This window comes from Haliotis cracherodii, unplaced genomic scaffold, assembly GCF_022045235.1.
Source record: "Haliotis cracherodii isolate W230 unplaced genomic scaffold, xgHalCrac1.p SCAF_26, whole genome shotgun sequence".
NCBI lineage: Eukaryota > Metazoa > Mollusca > Gastropoda > Lepetellida > Haliotidae > Haliotis > Haliotis cracherodii.
The window spans coordinates 4932720-4960488 of NW_027266282.1; the positions used below are offsets into that span (position 1 = coordinate 4932720).

The 27769-nt window shown below is 40.5% G+C and overlaps 2 protein-coding genes across 2 annotated transcripts; one reads left to right on the forward strand and one right to left on the reverse strand.

Moving 5' to 3' along the window:
* Window positions 1-2008: 2008 nt before the first annotated feature.
* On the reverse strand, window positions 2009-10740 carry LOC139473068 (peptidyl-tRNA hydrolase-like). The gene is made up of 5 exons (XM_071255582.1): window positions 10477-10740; window positions 8542-8764; window positions 7165-7264; window positions 6359-6401; window positions 2009-5409 (listed from the first exon to the last, which is right to left on the reverse strand). The coding sequence occupies exons 1-5, from the start codon at window positions 10708-10710 to the stop codon at window positions 4984-4986; spliced, it is 1026 nt and encodes a 341-aa protein (XP_071111683.1). The 5' UTR covers window positions 10711-10740; the 3' UTR covers window positions 2009-4983.
* Window positions 10741-10907: 167 nt separating this feature from the next.
* On the forward strand, window positions 10908-25969 carry LOC139473013 ((3R)-3-hydroxyacyl-CoA dehydrogenase-like). Its single transcript, XM_071255516.1, has 8 exons — window positions 10908-10950; window positions 12215-12337; window positions 12962-13152; window positions 14925-15020; window positions 16379-16464; window positions 19611-19738; window positions 20623-20697; window positions 21566-25969. The coding sequence occupies exons 1-8, from the start codon at window positions 10908-10910 to the stop codon at window positions 21580-21582; spliced, it is 759 nt and encodes a 252-aa protein (XP_071111617.1). The 3' UTR covers window positions 21583-25969.
* The last annotated feature ends 1800 nt before the right edge of the window (window positions 25970-27769 follow it).

Below are 27769 nucleotides of genomic sequence, written 5' to 3' on the forward strand. Positions count from 1 at the left end.
AAAGCCTCCTTCCTTTTCGTTTGTTTGTTGTTTAATGACGCACTCAGCATAATTCCAACTATATGACAGCAGTCTGTAAATAATCGAGTCTGGACCAGACAATCCAATGATTGATATCATGCAATTGAGATTCGATGATATGCATCAATCAAGTCAGCGAGTCTGACCACTTGATCCCGTTATTCGCCTCTTGTGACAAGCAAAGTCTTCTCTTAAGCAAGCATTGGTTGCTGAAGATCCATTCTGCCCCGATCTTCACGGGTCTTCTTCCTTTTCATTGAGATTGGTAACTGATGACATTGGAATTCATGTCCTGAATCACTTCATTAATTTAATTGATATTATATGTTGCATTAGGTACATGTTACATAAAAGAACATCTGTCACTGGCTTCGAAAATGTACATTATCTGAAGGCATTTTGAAAAAACTAGAAACAAATTTTAAGTGTCCCCTTAAGGCGACAGGATTTTATTTTAATCATGACATTGGCACTCTAATACAAAGAATTCAAAACCCTGGTTTTCCACTTAAAACAAAGCCATTGGTGATGCAACATCTGTCATCATTCAAAGTTTGTTACCCGTGAAGATCCGGGGTAGAATAGGTGTTCAGCAACCCATGCTTGCAGTAAAAGGTGACTATGCTTGTCGTAAGAGGCGACGAACGGGATCGGGTGGTCAGGCTCGCTGACTTGGTTGATGTATGTCATCGATTCCAGTGTCAATCACTGGATTGTCTGGTCCAGACTCGATTATTTACAGACCGCCGTCATATAGCTGGAATATTGTTGAGTGCAAACAACAAACAAACAAAACAAAATCAAAGTTTGTTAACCAGACCCATACTGGGGATAGCTCGGAGTATTTCACAAGCTCACCAATAGATTCACACCTCTGCTGGTCTATGTAAGGTATTGAAGTCTTTCTATGATAGGTATTTAAAAATCTAATTTAATTATTAGAATAAAAAGAAAAGCTGGGCATTGTGCATTTATAACACTAATCCACCAGATTAATACTTAACTGTAGATGCATGTAGGAAATCATTATTTTTCATAAAAATACCACAAATAGTAATTAATGTTTTTAAATATGTTTACCACATATTGATAACATCTTATTCTTTAAGAAAATAATTTGCACAATTCCTGTATATTAGTGAAAAAACATATTAACAAATGGATTAATAGTTCCCTCAATCTTTAACATACAGTGATTTTCTATTGATGATATCATTACAGTGCAAGGGGGCACAGGTTGCCCAGTCGTCAAAGGCGCCGCAAATCGCTGTGCAGAGTTGCGCCCCTTGGACACGCCAGAAACCTATGATTGTGGGTTCAAATCCCGGTTCTCCCCAATTATGTTTCTAGGTTTGTCAGCACCATACCTGTGCTTGTGGGTTGCACCAAAGTGGTAAACATCTGAGACCTGCATCACTTTAGGCTTTCCTCTCACATTGAGCTGACACGCTGTGATATAACTGGAATACTGTTAAAAGCGGCATTAAACCCAACTCACTCACTCACTCATTACAGTGCTGTGACCATGGTGAGTTCTGCTAACAGTTTACACTGAAGTAACTTCACCGCCCAATTCCATGTGTGTTTTGGTTTCTTGTTTGTTAACACGACACTCAGCAATATTCTAGGTATGTGACAGAATGATTCACACTGCCCCGGTACAATGACACAAAATCAACCAAGTCACCAGGCCTTACCACCTAATTCATCTGGTCACCTCTATGACCAGCATAGGTTGCTGGGGACCAAGTCTGAACCAGAATCCTCATCAGCTGAGCACTGATGGCCAGTAGATTCTTCTTAAATCCTCCCTTATTTGAGAAGCATGTGTTTGACATGTGTTTGACCATCGTCCATGTTGTCTAGTCAATAAACCAGAAGTATTTATTTATATTACACAGATGTATTTCTAGTGTAAACTATGGAATCACATACGATGTAATAAACACAGAAATAAAAGTCTGAAGATCAAGTTTGGTTTGTAATTTATTGATGAAAAAATGTTCTACATATTGATATCACAATAAATCATTTCTGTTCCGCTTGTCCCAGAAGATGGTTTGTTTCTAAGAAAGAGCTGAGCATGTCAAATATACCCTTCATCAATAACACTATCAAACTACACACTTCCTATGTACAAGGCATTGTCTCAAGACAACTAAACAAAATGTACCAGGATCTGTCCTGACACTTTGGCAGCCATTGATAAAGTGTGAGTGAGTGAGTTGGGTTTAACGCCGCTTATAACAGTATTCCAGTTATATTATGGCGTGTCTGCTGATTGTGGGAGGAAAGCCCCAAGTTATGCAGGTCTTAGACGTTTACCACTTCGGTGAAACCCATGAGCACGGGTATGGTGCTGACAAACCTAGAAACATAATCAGGGCGAACCGGGATTGAAACCCACAATCATAGGTTTCTGGCGTGCCCAAGGGACGCAACTCTGCACAGCGAATCGCGGCACCTTAGACGACTGGGCCAACCGTGTCCCCGCTTGATTAGTGACCAGAGAACCCCATAACGAGTGCCTCAAATTATGTTCATGATTACACCTGTTGGAGCATTCTGCAATAATCAGGTTTAGGTTATTTAGGACAGACACAAAACACAAATTTGTATTTGCAAAAACACCCAGACCTGAATCTATAATACTAATACACTGTAATGTCTGTTTAATCAAAATTGGATGTTGCTTAACTTTTGATGCGGGGCATATTTCAAGTTTTGACTAGGTTGTCTAAAACTGAACATGATAAAATATAACTAGATTCATATACTAACTAATTTTGTCATAATATTTAATACCCGTTTCAACATATAAAAGAATAGGAAGTACATACAAGACACTGCTCTTAACAATCTTTCAAACAGCGTGTCAGCCATCTTCCCAAGGCAAGGTTAAAGTGATTATAAAAGTCCAGTTTCCACCCTTGCTGAACTGGTCTGGAATTACTGGCAAGGGGGAAAGTGGACTTTCATAGCCACTGAACGTCCTTGCCTTGGGAAGATGAGTGTAAGCTTGCTGTGGTGAAAACCCAAGCAATGCAGATTTTAGACGCTTACCTCTCATGGGTACGGCGCTGACAAACCTAGGAACATAAACAATGCAAATCTGGGATTTAAACCAACGATGATAGGTTCCTGGCATACCAAAGGGAAGTAACTCTGGGCCACCTATGCCCCTTTGTAATCTTACAGATAATGAACACATTTTGTCAACTGTAAGCAAAAATCTGGCATCCCCAAAGCCTCCTCCCTTCTCTCCAATATACGCACACAATACCTATCACAGCATTAAGTGTTCAAAGATTATTATTGTTATGGAAAATAATGTGATAATATAACTCACTCACAATCCTACATGAAGTTTTCTCAGTTAATAGATTGATAAAAGCAAAATATTTATCGAAGACATTTTTACACATCATATCAAGATACAATATCTTAATAAACTGGCATCAAATTTTACGGCAGCCAACTTATCAAGAATGACTTATCTCAACATACCGGTACCCTTCCAGTTTAAAATTTCTTCAAATGTAACAAGAATGCTATTATTTGGCTACAAAAAACTGGAAACAAGTCTTAGGTCATTTCGGTTGAAGAATTGTTTTCAGAGCAATCAAAACATTTTGGTTTTGTTAAATAAGAAATATGGTTTTTGTAGTAGTTTTTATAATAATAATTTTCTTTTTTATGGAAGAGTTCTCTTTGTGTCTAATTCTGTCATCATGGATGCCGATGTATTTTCTTCCCATCAGAAAATGAAAGGAAAACACAAACTTCTGATGAGAAAGCTTAGTTTGTTTGTATTATAGTTTGCTACCGCAGCACCAAAGATCTGAGAACATCCACTTACAGGTCACGTCAGAAAGACCTTTCACAAACTTTGATCAACCAGTCACATGACTAACAGGAAGTCAACATTAGCCAATCAGAAAGCAGCTTTCTTGGGTTTTACAACACTAGTTCTAAAATGGTGACTTTCTTTCCAGACTAGGCTTTGTGAAACATATTCTCAAAGTTCTCGATTCAAAATTTGAAAACTGAATATAAGAAAATTCTGGAAAGTCTAATAGAAGACCGAGATTGTATGGCAGTACTTGCCATGGGCTATGGATGTTTATTGGGAGATTGACGATTATTTTGACGGAATGAGTCGTACATCCAATAACTGTCATTCGGAATACCCTGTATTAACCTTTTCATGGCCGCATGATTAGAATCCACAATCAGATTTTCTCTCTTGCAATGCCATTAGGGATGCACTGATTGGCCAGATGAAAGGCCTTTGGTAGTTCTGACATGACCTGTAATGGGATGCAGCGATAGCTAATGAGAAAAGCTGACAACAGATGCACCACACCAATCTCATTAAAGTCACATCTTTTACTCCAAATTAATCCAACACAATACCTCTCTGAGTGATGATCAGACGAAGTTTCCATTAGAGGTTGTCCCAGGTCAACTTTCTAATCAGCTGATCAGTGTCAAGAAGTCTAATTTCTCTGTACGAGCGAACAAATCATTCAGAACAGCATTTCTGATATCGAAAATGAACATGAACAGCCAATTCTGAATGGAAAATAATAAAGACAGTACTACATATGATGAGGTTATTTCATACACCCTGTCGTTTCTAAGCGCCATGACATTTAACCTGAAAAGGGTGTAGTATCGAAAAGGAATATTTGTGCTCCGTGTGGATTTTTAGTTAGATAGAAATTTCCGAATAGTGTTGTCAAAGGCAGATCAGAGGAAAAGTGCAGACTGTAATGGTTGCACAGCCAATAATGATACAACTGAGAACAAATTCAATTTTGTGGCACTGGCAATAAAGGTCTGAGTAACCATGGTAACAGAATAACCACTAAGTTAACAATTGTATCCAGAACAAATGTGCTGCATACAGAGGCTTGTCTGAAGCACAATCCATCACAATCACAGCCATTATTTACATGATTAATAGTATCGTCGAGAATCTTTCTCATTCCAAGAATCTTTCTCATTCCAAGAATCTCTCTCATTCCGAGGATCTCTCTCATTCCAAGAATATCTCTCATTCCGGGAATCTCTCTCATACCGAGAATCTCTCTCATTCCGATGACCTCTCCGGTAATCCTTGGAATATTTCGTCTTTGACAGTTTCTTCATTTTTGTCATGTATTTGGAAAGGCCTTCGTCTTTGACATGCAGGGGCCGAGATATCCTAATGTCAAGCTCAATGTCATGTTTGTCTTCAATGTGTGTTATCAGCTTTTCCATGGCATCCTTGATGGCGTCGTCAATGTTGCCATATTCATCATTTGTGAAATCATCCCACACATAGTCAGCCGGTTCCTCATCTTCTGCTGGACCATCTATTCCGATCGCAAGACTCGTCATTTCCTGAAAGATTATTGCACTTATATAGCGACGTGCATGTACGTGTGTGTGTGTGTCTGCTTGTACTAGTCCGGACTGATGCGGATTTATAGTGCTAGCCCACTGAGATACCATGCCGCAGTTTAAAATGAATACCCCACTCAGACACAGTATACTGAATCCGAGCCGACCAGTCCTTGTTTTAGCCCCTTAATACCGAGCGCCAGCCAGGGTAACAACAAGTACCATCTTTAAACGTCTTTTGGTATGACGCAATCGGGGATTGAATCCCGGACCTTCCGCTCTCCAGGCAGATGCTCTACCTTTAGACCACGGATATGGTAAATAAAGGACAGAGTGAGTGAGGTAATTTCATGCTGCACCTCCTCTAGGACTACAATGTATACCGGCTTTTCAAACGATATGTATTGTCATTTCTTTTCTGTGTTCCTTAATAATAAGTATAACTAGGTTCGTTATTATTTGTATCATTTGAACTAAAATCTACACAGAAATTCCTTAATTACGCTTCCCTTCAAAATTGATTGACAAAACAGCCGAAACATAGAAGGGATTTTTCTCTGGTGTAGTTATCTCCCTTGTACTACAAAATAGCAGCAACTGACCATGCTGACATCATAATATTTACCTTAGTCATCGATAATAACTTACATAAACTATTGTGATGAAATCAATTTGAGATTTACCGAAACAGTCATGTTAATTTCGATAATGTCAATTGTCAAAGACACAAAACAACTGTTTTTGTTATATCTGCATATTTGCTTAAAGTTACTTCTCCGATATTTGTCGATAACTGATTGATATTTAGTAAGCGATTATCGATCTCCATAATCTATATCGATAGCCTACCCGAATGATTATCACTATTTATTACTTTTTTAACATCCTGACACATGTGTTACATGATCAAAATAATTCCTGATTAAAAAAACTTCAATACAATACTTACATCTGAATTGAGGGTCTCCACCGTGGACGCCACACCACTGTAGCTGAAACATCAACACATTCCACTATACCAACAACTGACTGACTCAACCGGTTCTCCTGACGAACCGTGGGACCAAGGTATGAGTGAGTTAGCTCCCCTGTGTACAGTATTTCAGTTATATCCCAGTCTGCCATCTAAACAATCAACTGTGGAACCTCACAAGGTTGTGCTTGAATTGCGACATGCTGTCTTCCAGATGTTTTGTTTGTTTGTTTGTTGTTTAATGATGCACTCAGCAATATTCCAGCTATATGACAGCTGTCTGTAAATAAATGAGTCTGGGCCAGACAACCCAGTGATTGACATGATGAACATCAATCCACGCAATTGGGATACAATGACATGCATCAACCAAGTCAGCGAGCCTGACCACCCGATCTCGTTAGTCACCTCTTACGACAAGCATAGTCACCCTTTATGGCAAGCATGGGTTGCTGAAAACCTATTTTACCCCAGGTCTTCACGGGTCTGTAAACACTCAGACTTGTTGAGCACGTTGAGGAAGTAATGTTTTGGATATGAGCGAGCGAGTGAGTGAGTGAGTGAGTGAGTGAGTGAGTGAGTGAGTGAGTGAGTGAGTGAGTGAGTGAGTGAGTGCAAACACATGCACACACACATGCATACACACACACACCACTAATACTATAATGGCTCTTCAAAATTACTGACAAATAATACTAGTCATCAAATTGTGTAATGTGTCTCCTGACCCTTGTGTTATATGATTGTGTTGACCATCTCCCTCCAACTGACCGCTCTCTTACCTGGTGCTGTCCACTTTGGAGATTTCGAACTCCCCTTGGGCTAAATCGGGCAGTGCGTGTACCAAATACACATTCTCCGCTTTCACATCAAAGAAACGAGCTGGAAGAACAAATAGTTCCTACACTGTGAAAGTTGATCATACACACATCAGCAAGTGTTTAACATCTTCCTGAGGCAAGGGAGTTAACTGACTGTAAAAGTCCAGTTTCCACCCTTGACGAACTAGGCTGGAATTCCTGGACTTGATCGTTGCCCGACCAGTGTCTATTCCAAGTTAAGAAACTCCTAAGTCATTCCTTTTGATCAATCAGATTCCACCTCTCATATCACTTGCATTTTCTTAATATAAAATGTTCATCGCCCAGTGAAGAGGATCTGATCGATAATAAAGATCTATATTCTAATAAAATGGGTTCTAATTCACGAAGTGCATCAAAACATGTGATCACCTTGATTAAAATCATGACAAGATTTGGAAAATATCTGTCGGTACACATGCTTTGCAAATCCTGAATTGACCACAATCTGCACGGCAGTTTACGAACTGAATGTCGATTTCGCTACAAGATTTTGATTGGACTATGAGTAGACTATGCGTCCAGATAAAGCATAACTCCATAATTCCAGCCTAGTTCGGCAAGAGTGGGAACAGGACTTTTATGGTCAGTTAACTCCTTGCTTCAGGAGAATGGCACTAATTTCCAATCTCTGATGCCAAATATTCCCTGGACCATAGGTTCATTTGGGAGTGATGTCGACGTATCCATCCTCGTTATCACTAACCTAGCACAGAAGTCCTCACATTCATGTGCCAGAGATCAAACATACCACAAACATTCCTTGATGATTCTCCTGTTTGGATGGAGGGGCCATGGCGCTCAGAAATGACAGGGAGTAAATATATCCACAACAAATAATGGCAGGGCCTTAATTATCTACATTAGGAAATGGTTGTTTTAGATTTTTTCAAGGCACAGAAATCAAATATGCTAATCCAAACACGTTGCTCATTTGTTCTGAGAATTTAGAGTCTTGACACTGATTACTTCATTATAAACGCTACCTGACTCCATCTCATATGGGTCGAGTAGAAAATGGAGTCTTCAATGACCCAAAACTCCATTTGAAACCAACAACATGATTACCCTGAGGTCTCAAATTTTAATTTTTTAATGGCTATTAACATGGTTACAGAATTAAAAATGACTTTCAACAAAACTAAGTTTCCGATGTGTGACAGGACCACAAATAATGAACGGCGGCAAAAACTTGCATAACAACCAAACCACCCAGCTGGAAAGAATGCATATTAAAAACATAGCAACCTATTCACTAGTAACCATGGTAACTTGAGTCTTCTGTAGTCGTGAACTCACTTGATTTGATGACGCTTGCCCCATTGATATTCACAGGTAACCGTGGTTTGAGAAGGTGTAACTCGGTGTAGTTGCCGATGTGCGCCGACGCAGTGAATCCACCCGTCTTGTTGAACATGTGTGCGGTCCATCTCAGTCGCATCTTTTTGGCCAGAAGGTCCACAAACTGCATCCCCACACTGTAGCGACTTGACTGCATCTCTGGGTTGCCGAGACCTACAATCTGAAAACAATGATACAGTGAGGATAAGAATTTATGGATGGACAACTTCTTTATTACAATTAAGAGCGACGTTTCGGTGTAGGTTCTAACACCGTTATCAAGCAAGTGTTAGAACCTACACCAAAACGTCGCTCTTAATTGTAATAAAGAAGTTGTCCATCCATAAATTCTTCTCCTTACTTAGTACCCCAACTTCTAAATGCCTATCAAAGAAATGATACAGTGGCAAGTGGTCTTTTGATCATGACCATCTTCCCGATCCAAGGACATTAACTGACTATAAAAGTCCAGTTTCCACCCTGGACCCTTGAACCGGGAAGATGGATCAAGACTTAATCGCAAGACCTTCAAGATTGATTCAATGAGCAGATTTCCAAACAACAATTTGTTTGTTGCCACATTCAGCAATATTCCAGTCCTGTGAGTGAGTGAGTTGCATTTAACACCGCTTTTAACAGTATTCCAGTTGTATTACGTTATGTCAGCTTAATGTGGGAGGAAAGCCCAAAGTTATGCAGGTCTTAGACGTTTACCACTTCGGTGAAACCCACGAGCACGGGTATGGTGCTGACAAACCTAGAAACATAATCTGGGTCCAGTACTGGGACGGCAGCCGGTAAATAATCATTCTGGTTAGGGATGTCACAATTTGAACAATCTTAAACTGTTTACTTGCCTCACTGAACATGCTGAAACTGTTTCGTGTCAATTAACGATTTTCATGATATCAAAATATTTTATACATCTACAGAGCAAGGTACAACTGTCCACACTGAATTGGAATGTCATGCCACAGCATTTCCTGAAGACATTCATTGCATTATTTCCTGTCTTTCATGGATATATTTTTATGAGATTGACACATATGAACATGATGAAAAATGTGTGCAAACATAAACAATGTAAACAGTGTATTTTTTACATATTTAATAGTGAATACATAACATTGTGAAAATATTAAAATAAACTGTACCCAAACATAATGGCACATGATTATTAATACAAATATAATATTTTGATAACAGCTATAAGTTTGCACAACAACCATGACAACTGTTAGCAGTTCTAATCAGACCATAACAGGTTATTCAAGCAATCATGACGGGCCAAATTTTGGACCAGACAAACGAGTGACCTCCAATACCATCAGCGTAAAATAACATGCAATCATCCCGTTGCCATTGTCACCAAGCATATGGCCACATGATCCATTTAGCTTATAAAACTTACAGTTTACAAGCACATGTTCAGGGTACTTATTCTAACTTTGAATGCAAACAGGGCCAATTTCTGATTAAACAGATGCAGGTTCTATAAACACAAGTTTTACAAAATCTGTGATTCGATCTACATTTATTTCTTATAAATGAAATCAGAATTTTGAACTTTGACCTTCAGTTTCCTGGCCTTTTGTAGCAAAGCCAACTGTTCAGATCATCTACAGAATATTGTGTGTTACAGTGTAGATATTTTGTATTTCACTAAACAAGAACTGACGTGAAGATAGAAATACAAGCATAAAAATACGACATTATACCGACATTGGTGCATGTTTGTCAATGTCATTCATGAGATCGTCTGGCTAGCCTGAGAGTACCGGTGCATGCGTGTCTGCTCAGTCGTGCCCAAAGTGAACCGCTCCAGACACACTTTCCGTGGTTTATACATCTATACATTGTTGTAATTGAGAATACTTCAAAAGAAAGAGTTACCAAAAATTTATTTGTGAGCGATCTTGTCTCTCCAACTTCATTCTCCGAGTCGGATTCGGAATCGTCATCTTTGGATGTCAACTGCGGATAACCGCTACTGGTGCAGAATCTAGCGGTTACAACCTTGTTCAGACTTTTTCGGATGCACGATCTCTTCGTTAAAATACGGGCATCAACTGTGAAGGATTTGAGAACACCAGCAACACAAGAACTCAGAACAACTGTAAAATTCATAATGAAACGATCACCATGTGCAATTCATGACCAAACACTAATGCAACAGAAATTCTTATAGGACCGCACGGGATTCTTTATCTGTAACACGTTTCCTGATTGGTCAATATTATTATAGAAATAGAAAAGATCGAAATCCCCAAATCTAAAAATAAGTTGCGTACGTGAACTTCCTGTGGCTATAAATAACAAGCAGCATGGCGTCGGGAGTACTTGCAGGAAGATTAGCTATCGTGACGGGTATTGTGAAATTTTAGGACATTTCAGTTATATATTTATTCTAAACTTGTTTACCTCATACCTATTAAAGATTATGCATTATAAGCGATGTAAACTTCCAACATTATTGTCTATTTGTCGGTGAAAACTTGTGCTGTGTTGTCGGCAATGGGTGTCACCTGTATGTCGTGTCAAATGACATTGGCTGTCATTGACCTCAACCTGATTCGATCGAATTGGGAATGATACTCATTGTCAAGTAGCGTCGGATCTCAGGTCTTTCCGTCAAGATAATGTTATCAAACTGTGTTGCAAACCTGAAACCGAAAACAGTTAAATGTCACTGTGCACTTTGAAAACTTATTTCAGTGTAAAAAAACCTACAAAAAACAGGAAGTGATAGTGATGGGTAGTTCTTGACCAGGGTACACTCATTATATCTTTCGACCTTACATAAATTTACATCAGGCAATGTTAAATGTACTACGGTGTAAGTTTTGCATTTTACCGCTCTAGTTTTTCACAGGATCTGAGTGAAGGACATGTTTTATGATAGTTTTCGTCTGTCTTGCAAAAAACAAACTTGTCAATCTTTTGCGTCACAATGAGTGATATGATGTCATAATGGTGACGTTCGGTGTAGAACGAAAACCGTGCTTATATGCTTTCAGTGCCTGTGATATGTTCGGGAGAAGTATTACGGTGTAGACAAACTTGAGCATATACAGCCCTATATTTTGTTTACAGGCTGTTGTTTTTGATTCCGTAATTTAGATTGACAACTCACTCAAAACACTGGACTCATCCCATGCCGTTTCACTCCATATATTTGCTAACACCAAAGAGTTCGCGTTATGTTTAGTCATGGTAGAATGCAGAAAAACATACTGTGTTTTCAATGTAGAGCTAGGTTACCTGTATATTTAACTATGCTAAATTAAACATTTGAAACCTCATGCTGGGTGTTCGGTTCCAAATTCAATTTAGCGCGGTTAAATCTACGGGTAAAATAGCTCTACATTTAAAAAACAGCATGTTAATCTCCTAACTGAAAGCACCGTGGTCGAGAACAACCCTAGGAGCATGCAACAGAAATTACTCTTATAATAGAATTGTTTGTTTTGTTATTTCGCAGTTTCCCCTTTTGCGCTATAATGTTCTCTAGTTGCTATGGGTTACATCAATTTCCGTCTGTCAAAAAATTCAACTGTTTCAGTTTACTAAATCAATATAGGGTTGTTTACATCATATTTAGTCAGATGTTTCTTTGTTACCATGGTTACAGGAGGAGGCAGTGGCATAGGTAAAACAATATGTCAGGTGTTTGCTCGAGAGGGCGCTATACTCGCTGTGGTGGACATCGACAAGTCCAATGCTGAGGCAACAGTGTCAGGACTCCCACAAGGCAGTAAGTATTCTAGCCTGATGGTCAAAGTAGTTGAAATTTGAAGTTTGGTTTTCAGCCATTGGTAATAAACGCTCATCAGTAAAACATTTTGTCAGAATGACACCTTATCAGTAAAACATTTTGTCAGAATGACACCTTATCAGTAAAACATTTTGTCAGAATGACACCTTATCATTAAAACATTTTGTCAGAATGACACCTTATCAGTAAAACATTCTATCAGCAACAAATACCCATCTGTAAAACACCCCAATCTGCAAGTGATTCTGTGACATTTGATACAAAACCAATTCATAATTCTGTAATGTTTCAAAACCCCAAAAAATGGCCACACCCACTAACAGACCACTGATTCCTGATTGGCTGATAATGGAATGGGTGGGATTAGTGTTTAGACTGATTATTAGACTGGACGATGTCACTGATTCTGTATTGTTTTGTACAGTTGTTTGAGTGTTAATGATTAAATAAGGAGTCTGTGAAATTATTATTGTTGATGTATATGCAGATTTAGTGTGTGCACACCTTTTTTCACTTTTAAACCTCCATAAACGCAAAAATATATTGATGTCAGTTCTTTATTAAAATTGGTCTGGCCTTTTACAAGTTCCTTGTCTCTGCCAGGCCAGAAGCACCAGGCATACACGGCCGACATCGCCTCCTCCACCGATATTAACGCCATGATGGCACAAATTAAAAGCCAATTTTCGGTGCTGCCATCTGTGGCTGTAAACTCTGCAGGAATAACACGAGACAACTTCCTCATGAAAATGGATGAGAAAAATTTCGACAAGGTCATTGATGTCAATTTGAAGGTTTGTGGATGTGATTTTATTCGAAATATTATTATATTCATATAAAAAGCTCAAAATGATTCTGAAATATGATGAGTGAAAAATTAAGAAATCTTTCATTTTGAGTAGTGATTTAAATGACACAATGCTAAAACTGACAAATTTGTGTTTGTGGATAGAAGTACGAATGAAATACTTAGTCATTGATGTGTTAGGTATGCCATGTGTTAAACAATTACAATTATTGTCACCCGCTTGGATCAGGTGGTCAGGTTGTGTTAACGCCCACCCACCCCTCCCCCTGTAGCTGTCATGTTTCCCACCCCTCCCCCTGTAGCTGTCATGTTAAACACACCCACCCACCCACCCCTCCCACTGTAGCTGTCAGGTTAAACACACCCACCTACTCCTCCCTGTAGCTGTCATGTTAAACACACCCACCCACCCACCCCTCCCCCTGTAGCTGTCAGGTTAAACACACCCACCCCTCCCTCTGTAGCTGTCATGTTAAACACACCCACCCACCCACCCCTCCCCCTGTAGCTGTCAGGTTAAACACACCCACCCCTCCCTCTGTAGCTGTCATGTTAAACACACCCACCCACCCACTCCTCCCTGTAGCTGTCAGGTTAAAACCCACCCACCCACTCCTCCCTGTAGCTGTCAGGTTAAACACACCCACCCACCCCTCCCCTTGTAGCTGTCATGTTAAAACCCACCCACCCCTCCCCCTGTAGCTGTCAGGTTAAACACACCCAACCACCCCTCCCCCTGTAGCTGTCAGGTTAAACACACCCACCCACCCCTCCCCCTGAAGCTGTCATGTTAAAACCCACCCACCCACCCCTCCCCCTGTAGCTGTCAGGTTAAACACACCCACCCCTCCCCCTGTAGCTGTCAGGTTAAACACACCCACCCCTCCCTCTGTAGCTGTCATGTTAAACACACCCACCCACCCACTCCTCCCTGTAGCTGTCAGGTTAAAACCCACCCACCCACTCCTCCCTGTAGCTGTCAGGTTAAAACCCACCCACCCACCCACTCCTCCCCCTGTAGCTGTCAGGTTAAACACACCCACCCACCCCTCCCCCTGAAGCTGTCATGTTAAAACCCACCCACCCACCCCTCCCCCTGTAGCTGTCAGGTTAAACACACCCACCCCTCCCCCTGTAGCTGTCAGGTTAAACACACCCACCCCTCCCTCTGTAGCTGTCATGTTAAACACACCCACCCACCCACTCCTCCCTGTAGCTGTCAGGTTAAAACCCACCCACCCACTCCTCCCTGTAGCTGTCAGGTTAAAACCCACCCACCCACTTCTCCCTGTAGCTGTCAGGTTAAACACACCCACCCACCCCTCCCCCCGTAGCTGTCATGTTAAACACACCCAGCCACCCCTCCCCCTGTAGCTGTCAGGCTAAACACACCCACCCACCCACACACACCCCCCCCCCCCCCCCCCCCCCCTCTAGCTGTCAGGTTAAACTCACCCACCCACCCCTCCCCCTGTAGCTGTCAGGTTAAAACCCACCCACCCCTCCCCCTGTAGCTGTCAGGTTAAACACACCCACCCACCCCTCCCCCTGTAGCTGTCAGGTTAAAACCCACCCACCCCTCCCCCTGTAGCTGTCAGGTTAAACACACCCACCCACCCCTCCCCCTGTAACTGTCAGGTTAAACGCACCCACCCACCCCTCCCCCTGTAGCTGTCATGTTTTGCCACCCCTCTCCCTGTAGCCTCCCTGGATTGTCCCTGGGAACAGGTTGTGATGCAGTATTTCTCCCCTCGCCAGGGCACGTTCCTTGTGAACCAGGCAGTCGGCAAATGTATGATGGACGGCAAGGTGGAGAATGGATCTATCATCAATATATCCAGTATCGTCGGCAAGGTAACCATGGCATGCTTGTATTTCAGTTGGGTAATATTGGGTTAAGCCAAGATGTATACTCACACGCAAAAGAAACACAAGTCGAGTATGCAGAATACATGCCTAGATGTATATCCTATGCTTGTGTTTTAGATGGGTAATATTGTATGAAGCCTAGATGTATATCCTATGCTTGTGTTTTAGATGGGTAATAATGTGTGAAGCCTAGATGTATATCCTATGCTTGTGTTTTAGAGGTGTAATATTGTGTGAAGCCTAGATCTATATCCTATGCTTGTGTTTTAGATGGGTAATAATGTATGAAGCTTAGATGTATATCTTATGCTTGTGTTTTAGATGGGTAATATTGTGTGAAGCCTAGATCTATACCCTATGCTTGTGTTTTAGAGGTGTAATATTGTGTGAAGTCTAGATGTATATCCTATGCTTGTGTTTTAGATGGGTAATAATGTGTGAAGCTTAGATGTATATCCTATGCTTGTGTTTTAGATGTGTAATATTGTGTGAAGTCTAGATGTATATCCTATGCTTGTGTTTTAGATGGGTAATAATGTGTGAACCCTAGATCTATACCCTATGCTTGTGCTTTAGATGGGTAATATTGTGTGAAGTCTAGATGTATATCCTATGCTTGTGTTTTAGATGGGTAATAATGTATGAAGCTTAGATGTATACCCTATGCTTGTGTTTTAGATGGGTAATAATGTATGAAGCCTAGATCTATATCCTATGCTTGTGTTTTAGATGGGTAATATTGTGTGAAGTCAAGATCTATATCCTATGCTTGTGTTTTAGATGGGTAATAATGTATGAAGCCTAGATCTATATCCTATGCTTGTGTTTTAGATGGGTAATAATGTATGAAGCCTAGATCTATATCCTATGCTTGTGTTTTAGATGGGTAATATTGTGTGAAGCCTAGATCTATATCTTATGCTTGTGTTTTAGATGGGTAATAATGTGTGAAGCTTAGATGTATATCCTATGCCTGTGTTTTAGATGGGTAAATTTTGTGTGAAGCCTAGATGTATATCCTATGCTTGTGTTTTAGATGGGTAATAATGTGTGAAGCTTAGATGTATATCTTATGCTTGTGTTTTAGATGGGTAATATTGTGTGAAGCCTAGATGTATATCCTATGCTTGTGTTTTAGATGGGTAATATTGTGTGAAGCCTAGATGTATATCCTATGCTTGTGTTTTAGATGGGTAATATTGTGTGAAGCCTAGATGTATATCTTATGCCTGTGTTTTAGATGGGTAATATTGGGTGAAGCTTAGATGTATACCCTATGCCTGTGTGTTCAGAAGGGTAATATTGTATGAAGCCGTGATATTTATACAATGTTTCTGTTTCAGATGGGTAATATTGGGCAGGGCAACTATGCAGCATCCAAGGCAGGTGTTATTGGACTGACGAAAACAGCGGCAAGAGAATTTGCAAGGTTTGGTCTTAACTGAACTGAAACTATCTATAGCTGGTGTAACATTTTCTAACCATTGAGCACCGTAGTCATTCATCTTGATTCAGTCCAACTTCTGAATCATTAATCACTCCTCATAAATCAAACATGAGATCATGAATCACACACAGCTCATGAAGAACCCACAAGTTATGATTCACATACCTGTATAACTGGGGCCAGTAAATAATCTTCAGTGATTGATATAATGAGCAATGCCTCACTCAACCCATCTTCCTGACGCAAGGGTGTTAACTGACTGTAAAATTCCAGTTTTCACCCTTGCCGAACTAGGCTGGAAATCTAGAGTTATATTTTTGGCATGTTACTTGGGACCTAGTCTAACTCAAATATGCCATTGTGTAGACCCTCATGAATCATACCAGCATGTTACTTGGGTCTAACCCTTACTCCCAACAGTGTAGACCCCCATGAATCATACCATCATGTTACTTGTGTCTAACCCGGACCTCCCACAGTGTAGACCCTCATGAATCATACCAGCATGTTACTTGGGTCTAACCCGGACTCCCAACAGTGTAGACCCTCATGAATCATACCAGCATGTTACTTGGGTCTAACCCGGACCTCCCACAGTGTAGACCCTCATGAATCATACCAGCATGTTACTTGGGTCTAACCCGGACCTCCCACAGTGTAGACCCTCATGAATCATACCAGCATGTTACTTGGGTCTAACCCGGACCTCCCAACAGTGTAGACCCTCATGAATCATACCAACATGTTACTTGGCTCTAACCCAGACTCCCAACAGTGTAGACCCCCATGAATCATACCAGCATGTTACTCGGGTCTTACCCGGACTCCCCACAGTGTAGAACCTCATGAATCATACCCGCATAATGCTCGGATCTTGTGTCGATGCCGCCTATGTTCCTGAAAGTCACAAAGATCTTACGTTATTTTGGGCCAAGGGTTGCTATGGGCATCCCCTAAACCTATGACCATGGGTTCGAATCCAGGTTCATCCCATTTATGTTTCTAGGTCTGTCAGCACTATACCTGGGCTCATGCTTATTTTATCTGGAAGTTAACAGTAATTGGCGCTTTTTCCTTTTTCCAGGAGTATGATTAATGTCTTTGGGTGGCCTAGGGGTCAAAGGTGCCACAATTTGATGTGCAGTTGTCTCCCTTGGACACGCCAGAAACCTATGATCATGGTTTCTAAGTTTGTCAAAACTACACCCGTGGGTTTCACCGAAGTGGTAAACGTCTGAAACCTACATCACTTCTGCTTTCCTCCCACATCAAGCCTACACGCCGCAATATAACTGGAATACTGTTCAAAGCGGTGTTAAACCCAACTTACTCACGTGCTCACTCTCTCTAATGTAATGTCAGTGTCCAGTCAGCTTCAGGAGGTGTGGAGGACTTCTCTGTCTGTGTGTAGAACCTAGAATGGCGTGACATGAAACTGTAAGATGTTAAAGAAGAGACGTTTGTTGATTTTGCTCTCAGATAGATATTTCCTTCCTTAGGCAAGTTTCGCGGAAGTCATGAATGAGGAATAAGAGGATAATTCTCTCTTCCTGCTTTCACCTGTTTACTGGTTAATTTGAGTCAGGAAACTTGGAAGTAGGTCGTCAGGGGAAGTAACTCATTCAGAACAGTGAGTGAGGGGAGTTTGTGCCATGGCTTGCTTGTCCAGCGTACAGAAGAGTGCAAATATCTCCTCGGATACCCCTAGGACCATCAGAGTGCAAATATCTCCTCAGATACCCCTTGGACCAGCCGAGTGCAAATATCTCTTCAGATACCCCTAGGACCAGCAGAGTGCAAATATCTCCTCAGATACCCCTAGGACCAGCAGAGTGCAAATAAGTCCTCAGATATCCCTGGGACCAGCCGAGTGCAAATATCTCCTCAGATACCCCTAGGACCAGCAGAGTGCAAATATCTCTTCAGATACCCCTTGGCCTAGCCGAGTGCAAATATCTCCTCAGATACCCCTAGGACCAGCAGAGTGCTAATAAGTCCTTAGATATGCCTAGGACCAGCGGAATGCAAATATCTCCTCAGATACCCCTAGTACCATCAGAGTGCAAATATCTCCTCAGACACCCCTAGGACCAGCCGAGTGCAAATATGTCCTCAGATATCCCTAGGAACAGCCGAGTGCAAATATCTCCTCAGATACCCCTAGGAACAGCAGAGTGCAAATATCTCCTCAGACACCCCTAGGACCATCAGAGTGCAAATATCTCTTCAGATACCCCTAGGACCAGAAGAGTGCCAATATCTCCTCAGATATCCCTAGGAGCAGCAGAGTGCAAATATCTCCTAGGACAAATGAAACTGATACTTGGCATGCTTGCAGAAAACATCATCCTGAGGCAAGGGAGTTAACTGACTTTAAAAGTACAGTTTGCACCCTTGCCGAACAAGGCTGGAATTGTGGAGAATTGACTTGACTAACGAGTCCATGCATAAGTCCAATCAAAATTGGGTCATGAAATCGACGTCTGGAACATAAACTGTTGTGCAGATTTCGGTCGATTGCAGGATTTGCAAAGTATGTGTTCCGCCTAATCGGTTTCAACACATATTTTCCAAATCTTTTCATGTTTTTAATCCAGGTGCTCTTGTGAACTGATGCATTCGTGAAATAAGACGAAAAAAAATAATTTGATTATCTGATCGTCTTGACTGGGCGCCACCGTTTTCTTTGAAGCAAATGCAAGTGAAATGAGAGGTGGAATCTGATTGGTGAATAAGAGGGACATAGAAGGAACTCGTAATAGCCACTGGTGGTGCTACGATTGAGCCCAGGAATTCCAGCCTAGTTCGGCAAGGTTGGAAACTGGACTTTTATTTCGGGAAGGTGGTAGAAAAGATGTCCATGGGGATTCCGGGTTAGAATAGATCCTGAAGGTGTTGGACATTGCTCACAATATCAATCACTGGTTTGTCAGGTCCAGAATCCATTATTTACCAGCCATTGCCATGTAGCTGCTTCAGGAAGTTCAAATTGAGTCGTGTCACCAAATTATGTATACAAATAGGGGATCATCATATTTGGGTAAAAAATTACTAATATTGAATTATCGAACAAATAATGCTGTTATGTTTGAATAGGTTACACATAAATGTAATCATGGCTGTCACAGGTTCAACATTCGAGTGAATGCCGTCCTCCCTGGCTTCATCGATACTCCCATGACAGCAGCGGTCCCAGAACACCTGCTACAGAGGGCGATGTTCCTCGTTCCCATGATGAAGATAGGGAAGTCAGAGGGTGAGATAGCATTGTATTTTATGTGTCAATCAGCAGTGTTCCAGACACATCACACAACCTTGGAAAAAAACCAGTGCGACCAACAAATGGTCGATAGTATGATCACCGATTCATGCCACGATGACATACAATCCGCCAGGTCACACGCTGTACGAGCCCAGTCTCCATGACAGTTGCCTCTGATGACCAGGGTGAAGTTTGTTGTCTGTCTTGAAAATTCCTTTAAATTAGATTTAGCTAGGTATATGGATATCGTGTTTTGACAAGGCCTTGAATTTACCTTAGCAATCTCCATCTCACAAGCAGCTTTGGTTGTATGATCCTCAGGGAGCTGAGAATGACAACCGAGTGCACACTGATCCAGAGACTGGGTTAATAATGGAGCACTTTGAGCATGCTTTAGGGTGTGGATTTAGCGCATTATAAAAATCCTCCTCCTCCTCATCATCATCTTCACTATTATTTCCCTTCCAATGACAACTGCTGTTCCGTACTGGGAATTGTCTATTCTGCCCTAGAATCGATTCCCCACATGGGTCCAATGTGTGAAGCCCATTTCTGGTGTCCCCCGCCGTGATATTGCAGGAATATTGCTAAAAGCAGGGTAAAACCGTACTCACTCACTCACTTATCATCATGATCAGCATTATTATTTCCCTTCCAATGACAACTGCTGTTCCGTACTGGGAATTGTCTATCCTGCCCGAGATTCCTTCTAGGACTGATCAGAGAAGAAAGTCCACCACAGTATTCTCATCAGTACTTCAGAGTTTGTATTCACAAATCAAGCAGAGGATAGCTAGATTCTATGACTAGTATTGCTGAAGGTTTTTTCGTGCAGTGAAGAGATTTGTTTACATTTTGCATTGTTACCGTGGTTACAGACGTAGCTGATGCGTGCGTGTTCCTGGCCAGTGACAGAAGCAAGTACATCACTGGTACCAGTCTCGAGGTTGCAGGTACGTTGTCCATAAGGGGCATTTCAGCTGAACTGATTAGGAACCATTAACTTTTTGCAGATCTGTATTATTTGCACATTCATAATTTCAGTTAAATTATTTAAAATGTTTTACCCAGGTAAAAGCACATGTACCACATGTGGTGTCTCCTTCGGCAAGTGACTTTGTTTGAAATATGCCCCGCTTCACCCAGCAGCGAATGGGTACCCGGTAGAATGAGATGGTAATGTGACTTAGCTTTCTAGAGCCTCACAGGTAACTTGGGTTGTGTACTCCCCAAGGAGCTGAGAAAGAAAATCGAGTGCACACTAATGACTGGGGGTGCGGGGTTAGTGCTTTGAGCATGCTTCAGGATGGACTATAGCGCCTTACCAATATCCATTTATTGTTGTCTAAGGCGCCACATTCCACCATGCAGAGGTTCATTCCTTTGGCATGCAAAAAACATTTAGTCATGGGTTTGAATCCCAAATTTGTCCTTATTATGTTTCAAGGTTTGTCAGCACCAAACCTATGATTTGATTTCACGAGATTGGTAAACATCCAAGACCTGCATCACTTCAGGCTTTCCTCCCACATCAAAGTGGCACACCATGACCGGGGTAGAATAGGTCTTCAGCAACCCATGCTTGTCGTAAGAGGTTACTAACGGGATCAAGTGGTCAGATTCACTGACTTGTTGCTGTATTTCATTGATCCCAATTGTATAGATGGATGCTCATGATGTCAATTGCAGGATTGTCTGGTCCAGACTCAATTATTTACAGATTGCTGTCACATGGCTGGAATATTGCTGAGTGCAGCATTAAACAACAACTAAAAAAAACAAAATGTCCAAAGCATGTCAAACACTCATTCACTGTTCCAGGTGGCCTCGGCATATAACAGATGAGGGAGCCAGCATCATAGCAAGGACCATGTCCTATTCTGTGATACGGATAGTTCCTTCCCTAGCTGCAGTACATTGTTTTGATTGACTAAATAAAAGCTTTTCTACGATGCCAACCGTTCAGTATGCCTGAGCTGATTTCACAGACAGGTTCCATTTGTGATCAATGTACAGTAAAAATAGGGGATGTTCAACTCTATCTGAAAGAAGACTGTTATAAAATATAGGATAAATAGGTTATACAGAGTTTCAACACAAATTATTTTTATGTGGGGGAAATAGACGGTTGCTTTCATACAGATCTGTTTTCGGAGGCTGATGCTTTGTGAATACAGTTCTTTGGATTGGCTCAATATTCAAGACCCACCATTATCTTTTTTGTATTGGACTTGGATGTCTCCTACTTTTTATATTTATGTGTACATGTATATGTCTCATTGGGCTATGTGTGTGACTGATGGCTGTCGCCTGTGTCGCTGTGCCACAAAGCAATCTTGATACCACAAAGCAAACTTGATGTCACAAAGCAATCTTGATGCTACAAAGCAAACTTGATGCCACAAAGCAAACTCTATCCCACAAAGCAATCTTGATACCACAAAGCAAACTTTATCCCACCAAGCAATCTTGATACCACAAAGCAAACTTTATTCCACAAGGCAATCTTGATACCACAAAGAAAACTTTATCCTACAAATCAATCTTGACATCACAAAGCAAACTTTATGCCTCAAAGCAATTGTGACATCACAAAGCAAACTTGATGCCACAAAGCAAACTTGACATCATAAAGCAAACTTGATGCCACAAAGCAAACTTGATGCCACAAAGCAAACTTCATGCCACAAAGCAATCTTGATGCCACAAAGCAATCTTGATGCCACAAAGCAAACTTGACATCATAAAGCATACTTGATGCCACAAAGCAATCTTGATGCCACAAAGCAAACTTCATGCCACAAAGCAATCTTGATGCCACAAAGCAATCTTGATGCTTCAAAGCAAATTTCATGCCACAAAGCATACTTGATGCCACAAAGCAAACTTCATGCCACAAAGCAATCTTGATGACACAAAGCATACTTGATGCCACAAAGCAATCTTGATGCCACAAAGCATTCTTGATGCCACAACAATGCACAAAGCAAACTTGAAACCATAATTATAACACAGATCATGATATTCATTTACCATGTGATACATCACTGCTTGACAAGTGTCTAAACAAAGATAGTCAGTGGCAATAGAAGAATAAAATTCCTGTTTAAATTTATTCACCTGTTATGATGTCAAATTGTATTTTATTAATATTTTTTCCACTGAATTTTATCAGTCACTTGTTTACTTTATTGATATGGAATTGTTCTGGTTGGTCGTCACATGAATTAATACATACAAGTCACAAACACATAGCTCAGGAAATAGTGGCACTAAGATTGCATTTTGGAACTGCGACCTATAATCGTTGTTACCATTTACTGGTATATTATTGTCAAATGTTTTACATTGAACAATGTATATTATTTATGAATTAATTAATAAGTGGGATGGATGTGTGACTAACAAAATTGCTCACAACAGCAGAGAAGTGTTCAAATTTCTTGAAGCTACCATTAGTAATTACTATTCAGGATTGTCTAGTTGTCATTGGTGAGTTGATTGTGTGTCATCATACAGCGACAGTGAGTTGGACTTTGTTCATAATATCGACCGCTGGCTTGTCTGGTCCAGGCTAAGTTTTCTACAGGTTCTGATTCCTCTGTGACATTGCTGAGCCTGGCTTTGACAACATTTATCCATTCACTTAAGATGTTTTCAGTTTGAATTTACTGGGTAGATACTATTCATTGTTTAATTTATCCAGCCTGACAGGAATAACATTGTGATATATCACATCTTTCTGATGTGAAAGATTTGAAACTTTTCACATTCACTATGAGCATGTTACTGACCATCTTCCTGAGGCAAGGGAGTTAACTGACTGTAAAAGTCCAGTTTCCACCCTTGACGAACTAGGCTGGAATTCCGGAGCTACATTTTGGCTGGACTAACAAGTCTATGCATAGTCCAATCAAAATCCTGCATGAACTAGACATCTGGTTCGTTAACAACATGGATTTTAACATGCAGATTTCCATCGACTGCAGGATTTGCAAAGCATGTGTACTTTTAGATATGAACCATGTTTACTTGGCAAATGGCTATAAAAGGAGACAGATACATTAGAGGAAGAGCCAGTACTGGTGGATAGGTTAGAGGAAGAGCCAGTACTGGTGGATAGGTTAGAGGAAGAGCCAGTACTGGTGGATAGGTTAGAGGAAGAGCTAGTACTGGTGGATAGGTTAGAGGAAGAGCCAGTACTGGTGGATAGGTTAGAGGAAGAGCCAGTACTGGTGGATAGGTTAGAGGAAGAGCCATTACTGGCGGATAGGTTAGAGGAAGAGTCAGTACTGGTGGATAGGTTAGAGGAAGAGCCAGCACTGGTGGATAGAATAAACACACAACAGCAGTAACAGGCCCACTGAAGAAAATCACATTATGTAAACGGCAGCCATTTAATATTGTAACCATGGTTACAATCATGAACCTTTTGAAGTTGTCTCAAGCAATGTTCATATGGCTGATGCAAGGATGCAAGTTTGTGTTATATACTTGCATCAGCAAATGCCCAAGGATTGCTTTCAGTGTTGGGCTGTGGGTAATTCAAACCTTTCAACACAGACATAAGTCTTTCTAAAGTGTGGTCAATGTAGATTCTCTTCTGAAATCTATTTAGCTTTCAAAATAATCAGACACCCATGTAAAAGATGTCAATTTGGCGATGTTGGTACTGCTTTTACTGTTTTGAACTGTAGAGCAAGGTGAGACGTTATCCTTGTTAGAGACAATATATTGGCATCTATGCTTTCTATTCCTCGCTTGTCTAAAGCTGCTCAACCTTTGGTAAGGATAGAGGATCAAGAAAATTACATGTTAACATTTATCTATTTTGTGTTATTAAATATTGAGTAAGGATCAATTTCATATTTTCATCGTTTTGCTCTCTATCAGGACTGCACATCTTTAGCCCCCTCGTTATTTAGCACATGGGCTTATAAACGGGAAAAAATAAACTGCTTTTTAGCCCATTGGCTTAAATTTAATTGGAAAAATTATTGATCTCCCGTACTGGATATTCTTCAACATGTGTTGTAGCAGGCTTCTGACCCTTCCTCTAGGTGGTATTCCGGATACTCAATGTGGGACATTACAGACACGCGACAAACACGCATAACTGTGATATTGGTTTGTACTGACATTTTTGACAGTTTCAGTTTCAGTTTTGAATGTGTTCTTGACTCATAATTTTCTAGTAGCAAAAAGTTGAATCATGTCTCTTGTGAGTGTCACTCTCCATCGATTTGTGAGTACCGTGTTTGACGTAATAAGCGCCCATGGCGATAATTCTGGAACAATATATCTGTCTTGTATAATACACACAAACTTTTCTTTTGTATCATTTCAGGCTGTTAGCATAAACCACAAAATTTATGATCTTTCAACTCTGTCTTTTTTCACCAATATTTTATTCTAGGGCGCCCTGAGCGCTTATGTCGAATACGGTAATGTTCCATTGCACAGGGGATGTTCATTCTTCCTATCATAGTTTCGTTCTTTTCGTTTTCAAGCCCTGGGCTTGAATTTGGATGAAGTATTACTAAAATAGGAAAAATCTGTAATTATTCCAGGGCTTAAAAACATGCAGCCCCGATTCATTTGTAACTGAAAAATTGATACTTTTCTATATTGAAGAATAATCAAGAATAAGACCTTATTAAATATCAGTAATCATATTTCTGATATGCTTGTAACCTCCACTGTGACCATTTTATTTTTTATTGCGAAATGAGGATATTTCATAAATTTGAATTGTTGAAATTTTGAGGAATTAGATAAGTGTTAAAAGCCTCAAAGCAATTACATTTTTGCCCTATTAAGACAATTTCTTTTAGGGTCTGACAATGTTATATTTTCAGGGCCTGGAATTTTTTTTCTATACAAACTACTTTTTCAGTTAGCATCTAAGACATACCATATTTTTTCGGAAAGGAACATCCAGCATGTGTGTTTCCTTATGAAAAATCTGAGAAATTATTTTTATCCAGCATTTTTTAGAACAGTCGTCACTGGTTGGCACATTGGATGTATTGATGGCCTACAACGAAAACTGAGCAATGCTTAGCCATGACCTAGCAAGAATGTTAATAATACAGCTCACTAATTTATGAAATGTGTGCAATTTTAGCAGGCTGAAGTATTCAAATATGTATGTAAATATGTTGGATTATTCAAATATTTTCTTTTTGTACTGGACTTACTGATAATAAACTGTTGATATAATTATTGTTTGTATTGAATAGTAGTTGAAGATGTCAAGTGAGTTTGGTTTAACGTTGTTTAGTACAGTATTCGAGTTATGTCACGCCGTGTCCGCTTCATGTGGGAGGAAAGGCCCAAGTGATACAGGCTTTAGACGTTTACCACTTAAGTAAACCAACAGGTGCAGGTATGATACTGTCAGACTTTGAAACAGAATTGGGCATTCGAACCCACGATGATAGGTTTCTGGCATGCCCAAGGGACGCAACTCTGCACATCGAATCGTGGCACCTTTGACCATGTTGACCCCTTGGCCACCCGAGTCAGCGAGGATGTTAATCATACACCTCGAAAAAGGATAAAGCAGCAATTAATACTTATTTCCAGATAAAATAAGCATTTTAAAATTTTTATCGGGTATTATTTTTCTGATGAAATGCATTTGTGACCCACTCCTATTGAAATACAGAAACCAGAATTGATATCTAATAACATGTTCAGGAACTGTTCCATCGTCATAGTTACTGGACTACCCTTTTATACGCTCTCCCTGCCTCTTTGCATCACATATGACGTATGACTTATGACCATCTGGCGAAACTGTTCTTGTACATGTTTCAGCAGGTATAGACCGCCTCCGTGGTCTGGTGGTAGAGCACCTGTCCGGAAGAGCGGAAGTTAGGGGATTCGACCCCCGGCCACATCATACTGAAAGATGTTAAAAGTGGTACTTGTTGTTACCCTGCCTGGAGGTCAGCGTTAAGGCTTGGAGTCAGTATACTGTGTCTGAGTGAGGTATTCATGTTAAACTGTGGCATGGAAAAGCCACACATGCACGCACACACATATGTGAATGATTGTCACTATATAAAGTACAATAACCTTGAACGCGATGTTAAACCCCATTTCACCTCACCTTGCATAATGGAACCTTTATGAAAATGAGATCAATGTCTTATGCACAGGGGTAGATTTAACAACAAATTTGTATTCAGCCAGCAGGCGTGCTCATTTCAAAAGTTAAAAGCCCTTTTCCAAACTAACTGGGCCACAACTAATGATGGAAGGACGCGACTCCTCACCCGAAAACATCTTTTCCTGCACTGAGGTTAGTTCTCGTCTTCCATTTGCCTTTTTCTATGGCAACAACATGAGCAAATATGGATGTTGTTGTACACAACATTAAGGAATGACTGCCGGTTGTGTCATTCTAACCAGAAGATCGGGATATATCTTTCTTTGAGTTACCCATTCACACGACCTCCTCAGCCCCAAATATTTTCTCATTAAAATTACATGATTCACAAGCAGTGTCCAATTTAAAAAATTAAACACACATGGAGAAGGGGTAAAATTTTGACTAGCAAGACGTTCCGTCTACTTTACATTTCAGCAAGCCTTTCGTAATTTTAACTGGCCACAGGCCAGCAGTTAAATAAATCAAGGTATCCAGGTACTAAAGTACTCACGGAAAGGAAAAAAACCTGTTTTTTCGACCTCAGATCTTAAATAAATGCAGTTAATATACAAAATATGTAAATATTCAAACAACTAAATTAGTACTAATTGGGCCGTGGCACAAACACAGCGTATCAAATGTTTTTATGCCTTTTTACACGTAAAAGTGTGTAAAAATGTGAGTAAAACAGACTATTGTGAAACAGGGCATAACCAGGTGTAAGTAGATCAAGGTGACCTATGACACCTCGACGACAGGTGAGAACAGGGGCATAATGCCTATAGTCTGTTTCTGCTATGTCAATTTGGACTTAGTTTTATTTTTGAATGTTGAAAGTGCCGACAAATTACCTCCTGTAAAGTACA

What these genes read in the sequence shown, in the direction of transcription:
- LOC139473068 (XM_071255582.1), bottom strand. Translation starts at nt 10,710, where the DNA reads ATGAATTTTACAGTTGTTCTGAGTTCTTGTGTTGCTGGTGTTCTCAAA. An exon ending in CGCTCACAAATAAATTTTTG is followed by an intron (nt 8,765 to 10,476) that starts GTAACTCTTTCT and finishes CATTGTTTTCAG; the next exon opens with ATTGTAGGTCTCGGCAACCC. An exon ending in TGGAGACCCTCAATTCAGAT is followed by an intron (nt 5,410 to 6,358) that starts GTAAGTATTGTA and finishes ATAATCTTTCAG; the next exon opens with GAAATGACGAGTCTTGCGAT.
- LOC139473013 (XM_071255516.1), top strand. Translation starts at nt 10,908, where the DNA reads ATGGCGTCGGGAGTACTTGCAGGAAGATTAGCTATCGTGACGG. An exon ending in TCATTGATGTCAATTTGAAG is followed by an intron (nt 13,153 to 14,924) that starts GTTTGTGGATGT and finishes TCCCCTCGCCAG; the next exon opens with GGCACGTTCCTTGTGAACCA. An exon ending in GCGGCAAGAGAATTTGCAAG is followed by an intron (nt 16,465 to 19,610) that starts GTTTGGTCTTAA and finishes TGGCTGTCACAG; the next exon opens with GTTCAACATTCGAGTGAATG.